This window comes from Oratosquilla oratoria, chromosome 26, assembly GCF_046742065.1.
Source record: "Oratosquilla oratoria isolate Oo_2021 chromosome 26, ASM4674206v1, whole genome shotgun sequence".
NCBI lineage: Eukaryota > Metazoa > Arthropoda > Malacostraca > Stomatopoda > Squillidae > Oratosquilla > Oratosquilla oratoria.
Window position 1 is genome coordinate 15,934,198 of NC_134802.1, and position 7,559 is coordinate 15,941,756.

General features: G+C 41.5%; 1 protein-coding gene across 1 annotated transcript in view; it reads right to left on the reverse strand.

The window, feature by feature from the left end:
- Positions 1 to 300: 300 nt before the first annotated feature.
- Positions 301 to 7,559, reverse strand: part of LOC143039283 (facilitated trehalose transporter Tret1-like) — a 98,440-nt gene continuing 91,181 nt past the window's right edge. The window contains exons 3-6 of the mRNA XM_076209156.1: positions 1,843 to 1,978; positions 1,371 to 1,765; positions 1,116 to 1,265; positions 301 to 1,023 (exon numbers count right to left, since the gene is read on the reverse strand). Coding sequence (XP_076065271.1) covers positions 301 to 1,023; positions 1,116 to 1,265; positions 1,371 to 1,765; positions 1,843 to 1,978 — 1,404 coding nt within the window. The remainder of the gene's footprint in view (positions 1,024 to 1,115; positions 1,266 to 1,370; positions 1,766 to 1,842; positions 1,979 to 7,559) is intronic.

A 7,559-nucleotide genomic window follows, 5' to 3' on the forward strand; every position in this document is an offset into this window, starting at 1 on the left:
TCTGCGGGTTTCCACTCAGTGGAACTCGAGGCAACATTTATCCGTCCTTTTCAAAGCAAAAGGGCCTTTAGGTATATATTTATATGTATGAAAACACATTTAAAGAATATATATTTATTTACTGCATAGACATATGAATGTATATGGAAATAAGTGAAGGCATTTTTACGGACAACAGCACAGGTTTAGTGATATGTCATTATTGAAGCAAGTATTCTTATGTTATTTGAGGGTGAATATATTTCTCATATGTTTGAGACTTGCAAGGTAATATGTGATTCTGCAATAAAGTTTTATCTTCTACATTTCAGTTGTATAGAAATCCGTCTGTTCCTCCTTCGAGTGAAAAAGATGTACACTACATTCCAAATCTTTATCGTCGGTGCCTATTTTGTCTCCCGAAAAGGCATACTGGAGTTCGACCAAAGACCGTCCTCTGGTCTCTGGCACAAGACTGTAGAATATAATAGCCAGCAGTATGTTGAATGCAGCGAATATCAGAAAAGAAAACTCTAGACCAACTCCACTTACCATAAGTGGGAAAGTGATCGATGCTAAGAACATACTGCACAGGTAAACATTGCAACTCATCGATGTTCCTAGGAACCGAACAGGAGTTGGGACGATCTCACTCATTACGATGGTCGGCAAAGTGTTGACACCCATGTTGAGACTCACGACATAAGTGACAACAAAAACGACAATAAACCAGCTCGGGAGAACGGGAAACATCATACTAAGAGATGTTAAGACGAGACATGTGGCGCATACTAATGAGGAAGTGATCACTAAGGGGCGTCGGTCGATCAAGTCAACAATGAAGATTGATACAATTGTTGAGAGTAAGCCTCCGACTCCAACTAATATTGTGCACCTAAAAGGGTCTAAATCGAGCCTAGCAAGCTGAAAAAGGAATACTGTGTACTGGAAAATAATACCCTGCCCTCCCATGACGGACACGAAATAGAAGAGAAACGACAGTAGGGTCGGTTTGTAGTTGCTCGGCAGTCTCATTTGGATAATCTGAAAAAAAAAAAAAAAATACAAGTACAGATAAATCTCTAGTTGTGCTGAGAAGTAAATGGACAATTATCGACAAATCTTTGTGTACATACTTGCTCTTTCATGTTGGCCGAGGGCTGATCTTCATTGGCCACTCTGATTCTTTCCAGTTCTTCACAGACGTCTTCTTTTGGCCCACGAAGGAAAGACAGTGCTTGACGTGCGTCGTCTTCTCTCCGATGTCTCGCTAACCAATACGGTGACTAAGGAGAAGAATGTTATTCAGTTCATGATGGCATTATTTAAAACAAGTATTAAATATTGGTATTCATTGGTGTGAAGTATCATCGTGATTGTCAGTTTCTTACCTCTTTGACAAAGAAGAATAAGATGGCAGTGGGTAACAGCGGTGCAGCGTTAAGTGCTGTTGCAAGTTGCCAAGGTACGAAGGTGGCCGTGATATACATGTACAAGTTACCCACCGACCCAAAGATTTTCCGCACGGACCCAAGCATTCCCCTCACTTCAGGTGATGTGAGTTCTGCTGTGAAAGGGGACACAGACGTGCTCACTGATCCACTTAAGATTCCGATGACGATTCGCCCGATAAAAAGGACCACTTTAGAGGGGACGTAAGCCATCAGCAGCCAAACGACCATAGTTGGCATCACTGTCAGACTTAGCAGACGACGCGGTCCGAGTACTTCCATCAATATCCCCGTCATTGCCGGGGCGAACATAGAACTCACTGGTTCTGAAGCAACTAGAAAATAATGTTAATAGAAAAGTTCTGGTGAGAATGCACTGTGTGTGTATAAACATAAGCAAATTAAGACTTACTAAGCCATTGAATATCCTGGTCGGTAAGATTAAAATTTGAGCTTGTGTCGTTCAGGATTTTGGGAATCACCGTCGGCCAAGAAGAGGAGGTACCAATGATCATGTATGTGCTCGACAGAACGAATACACAGAACGCCTGTAATTAAAGATATATATTTTTCATTGCCATAGCAAGTATCATTGAATTTTGAAAAATAAAATTCTGTTAATTTTCCATATACGTTAGAGGCCTCAGCCACATAAATCAATGTAACAGTAATAAGAATTCTATAAAGAAAAACCTTTGCAGCTGAATGAAACATTGTGTGAATGTCATGAGATAGTCGGACGTTGTAATGATCAGCAACTCCAGAGAACCCGACATATTAATTTGTAAAGAGTACCCCCAGCATTGACGATCATTTAATCAAGGTTATGTTAGGTTAGGTTAAATTGGGTTAGACTAAGTTAGGTTAGGTTATGTTAAGTTTGGTTTAGTTTGGTTTGGTTAGATTAGATTTAGGTTAGGTTAGGTTGAGCTTGTTGAGATACGCCACTCAAAATTATACCCTGTAAAAAATGAACAACCATCAGGTTGTGGATCTTTAAAACGTCCATGTAGTTTTATATTGTGGAATGATTCAGAAGTTGTATTTTTATTTGTAGATGAGGTATAATACAAAGAGAGGGGAAAGTTCTCCAAGCTGATATAAGATGATTATAGTCCAGTAAATTTCAATTTATAGAAACAATGGGCTCAGGTCACTTCTTGAAATTCGGCCACACAACTAGCCATTTTGTTTGAGATAACCCACACAACAGACACTAACTTGAATTCTTGGAAGTAAAATATCTAGATGTCACACATAAATCTTTGTTTACATTGTTTATGTGTGTGAATAAAACTGTAGCCTAGGACTCTTCACTGTTATTTAGATATGATAGGAGGGAAAAAGAATAAAACCATCATATAGTATAAAGACGTACATTTATCTAAAACTCCATGGGCGTACTAATTTTACAATTGTTGCATAAATGCAACCGGATGAAATATTGTAACCATTACTAATCATCACCTACCACGCACGTGATCCACATGCTTGCAACATAGCGAGACTCCCCTCTTGCTTACCTTGCTTTCCCAGAACACACATCTAACGCAGCAGAAATCAGACAAAACAGGATATCGCCACGAACATGCCAAATGCCACCAGACTAACCCATTAAACCCCCTTTATTATAACTGCCCCTTATTATATTACCCATAAGCTAACATATATATAACATACCTAACAATACCCACCAACCATCCGACGAACCCCAATAAGTATAACTAACTCCAAAGCCTAAGAATAGCAATTAACACTTTTACTTACGATAACCTACTAATCCCCTTCATTAACGACACCCATGTCACCAAGACAGGCAGAGCTGGGCAGGCCAAGAGCCTACCAGCCAGAGCTGAGCAGGTCAAGCCTGCCAGCCAGGTGTGCCCGAGGTGAAGGCCCTGCACTTACTGTATTTTGCCCACAGGGGCCATTTGTAGTTGGTTATATTTCTAACCAGATTCTCCTTTTATAAATAAATAGAAGAAAACTCCCCGTTTGGAGTTTATCTCACCCGCATTAAGTCCTCCTTATGTAGCCTACACAAACCAAAAGGTTACATAACTGGCGGCAGCGGTGCTTCCACGTTCTGAATAGAAGCGCCGTCCTCAGCCACACAACCAAGGCTATACAACCAATCAAACTGGCGAGCGGTGCTCTCATTCCAAAATTCCTAAGAGACAAGCCTACTTTATACCAAGAAACACTGATTACACTCGTGCTTACCACAGAAGGCCGAATGAAATCTTCAGCCACTCAAGCCACGCCTACCATTCAGAAGGAACAGACCACGGTCTACGAAAAAGAAATTGTCTATCTTCGAATTCTCGTATCCTCAATCAAACTCCCACAATAAAGGAATCAAGCCATAGGATTCCCTTCAGCTTCGTATCAAGAAAAACAAGCCCATCGCTTCGTCAGCAAGCTTTTCAAGCAAGCAACACGTCTACACACTACCACTCCACCAACCGCTCCCTTCGAGACGACAGTCTGACTTCTAAGATAGCAGCTGTGACCTACAGTTGCACCAATCTTAGAATCGGTGGTGAAATCGTAAGGCATTCGATTTTAAATCACCTGGTGGTAGTACGCTACCAATCATACGACAGATGTCTACAGAGAGACCTCTGTCAGAATAAAAGAACCTGTCAACTCTACGCAGCACCATATCAAGACTCCAATCCAGTATCAAACAAGACCCCCAACCAAGTGATCGAACTTCAATCAAGCCACAAGTCTCTATTCAGCTACCACAAAACTCCCACCCAGGAGATCGAACTTCAATCAAGCCACAATATTCCATTCACCCACCACAGGACTCATCTCCCAACGAAAGAGAATACTCCACCTCGCCCCTACCGTCCTCCCCTGAGACGTCTGAATCGCAAAACGCAGAATCTGCCGACTCAGCACCACGCTTGGTAAGCATTACTAACCACCCCTCTATTCTTTCAAGCAGTGAACCCAAGCCGAGACCAGACGAATCCAATCAGCTGTAGAGATCCAGCACACCAACTGCAAGATCGACATCACGACTTCAGTCAAGGCGCTCTGGACCCAGGCCAACGAGACACATCCAAGAGAATCTCATCCGCCATGCACAACTACCGTCACCAATCACCGGGAGTATAAACCATAGACTCCCACTAACCCTCCCCCCCTTTTTATATAATTCAGGAACCGGACGAGAACCCGCCTCCATCCACCTTTATGACCAGCCAGATCAGGGAATTCGCAGCGGTTCGGCCCAGACATGCCTAACCCACCTCCAACCCCCTTCATGACCAGCCAGACCAGGGAATTCGCAGCGGTTATGCCCCGACCCGCCAAACCCACCTTCATACCCCTTAATGACCAGCCAGACCAGAGAATTCGCAGCAGTTAGGCCACGACCCGCCTAACCCACCTCCACCCCCTTCCACCCAGACCAGGAGCTTAGCAGCAGTTAGGCCCAGACCCGCCTAACATTCCTGCTCTTCGCATCGGGTCAGCATCCTCGCTTACCCCACCTCCCGTGTCAACTCAACTCTACCAACCAACCACACACCCCACCCACCGCCACCATTGGCTCGAGCTGCTCGCGAAAATTGCTTGCCTAAGCAATGTCTCAACACCAGCTAGGAATCATACCTTCAGCCTACGCCAGTCACAAACTACAGTGCCAACCAGTGCTACCTACTCGCCAGTCATCAAGTTCAAGTAATGTAACCCCCCTGTATTTCCACAAGTATTTACAGCTACTCAATTGTAAACACATTATGTCGAAAACAAACACATAATGTAAATAGAACTATCAGAAATAACTAATAATTACAGTAATAGAATATCAAAGACCACGATAGATAGAACTCAACGATTAGATAATAAAACATATCCCAGTGCAATTTTGACATTAACGAGATAATTTTTCAATTTCAACGTAGACTAACTCAAAATATCAAAATGTCAACGCGAAGAAATCTCCCAGGCAGTGACCCGAAACCGAGTAAATCAGGACCTACCAAAGCACAACGACAAATCCCACGATAAACATAACTAACACATAAACTATGCCATTACATTAATTATTCCTCCTTCGAACGCAGGACGTCATGCAGTTCGATAGGTTAGGTCCTCCCGATCATTTACTTATCAAACTTTTCCATCTGTAAAAGTACTTCTTTACTTCCTTCCGACCGTGAAGCCCCGGAATAATTATATCAAAACCTCCCACTCAAAGACGACCAATAAACAATTCATACCATAACTTAGATATTAAAAAACAAGAGAAAAAAAAACCCTCAAAAGTTAACGGCCTTGAATAAATAACCATATGTATAAGCGCGATAACAAGAACAGCAAATCACAACTTCCCATGAAAATTGTAGCCAATAACCATACTAGCATCTTTGTATATATCTCTATACATTATATCAATATTTACCAATATGTATGAATATTTAGCTCTACACAAACTAACACGTTTATTTAAAAACAAACTAACCACTTAGGATGTCATGTCTTCAGTAAAGCTACTCTAGTGAAATTGTACAAACAAAATATATCTCAGAGAAAAGAGATCAGAGGAAACACAAGTGAAAAGTGAAAATTTATTCTCATTGAAAAGAGAATATACAAGTGTACAAAGTATTTACATAGCTTTATTGAACACATTCAAGATATGATGATTTACGTAAAAACCCCCTTTTGCTCATTCAAACAAATTTTGCAACTCAATATCTCCCACCAGCAACTTAACAAATTATCATATCTTAAATTTTTACAATTATGTATGCCAAATCCCACTGTCACGACCTAACCCAAGGTACGCGGACGTACCTCAAAAGGTTGGGGAGGCAATGTAACCATTACTAACCATCACCTACCTATCACGTGATCCGCATGCTTGCAACATAGCGAGACTTCCCTCTTGCTTACCTTGCTTTCCCAGAACACACATCTAACGCAGCAGAAATCAGACAAAACAGGATATCGCCACGAACATGCCAAATGCCACCAGACTAACCCATTAAACCCCCTTTATCATAACTGACCCCTTATTATATCACCCATAAGCTAACATATATATAACATACCTAACCATACCCACCAACCAAACGACTAACCCCAATAAGTAGAACTAACTCCAAAGCCTAAAAATAGCAACTAACACTTTTACTTACGACAACCTACTAATCCTCTACATTAACGACACCCATGTCACCAAGACAGGCAGAGCTGGGCAGGCCAAGAGCCTACCAACCAGAGCTGAGCAGGTCAAGCCTGCCAGTCAGGTGTGTTCGAGGTGAAGGCCCTGCACTTACTGTATTTTGCCCACAGGGGCCATTTGTAGTTGGTTATATTTCTAACCAGATTCTCCTTTTATAAATAAATAGAAGAAAACTCCCCGTTTGGAGTTTATCTCACCCGCATTAAGTCCTCCTTATGTAGCCTACACAAACCAAAAGGTTACAAATATACACAAACAATCATTAGCTAGAATAGTCATTGGAGGGGAAATGACAGAAAGAGTTTAGAATACCTTAACTACCAAAAGGGTGCCATGGAAACCGATGAACTAGCTTAATGGTATTGGCAGACTAAAAGGAAAAGTTTCACCGGGTACAGTAGCACAACTTGACGGGGAATGTTTGGCTTGAGTTTCCCCAAATTCCTTTACCTGTGTTCAAATGCCAATATACAGTATACTTGTGAACTTGGCCGACAAACTTTAGGAATACACTCTCCATCTAAAAACAAACCCACAAAATTCTCGAAGTAAAGAAATTCAAAATTATTATGTTCTAAAAACAGTGAAGTAACCCAAGTTAGTACACTTCGCAGTCAACTATGCACGGGTGCCCCTTCCCTTCCCGGTAGATGGGGAAGGGGCTGGCCACCGGTGTTCGCTTGGCTGTAAAATCTACATACTTGGGCTACCACACAGTCTCTAAACTCAATGATTTTTTAATTTACTTTAGAATATTCTGAGCTCGTTTTTCGATGGCGATATGTTCTTAAAGTTTGTCGATAAAGCTCACGAACTTCAGTATATTCGTTCTCATCTCTGTATCTATCTGCTGAAGAGGATCCCAGTTAATGATCGTAAAATACAGGAATTTCAGTATTTGTTTTTCTCATTATCCGATTTTT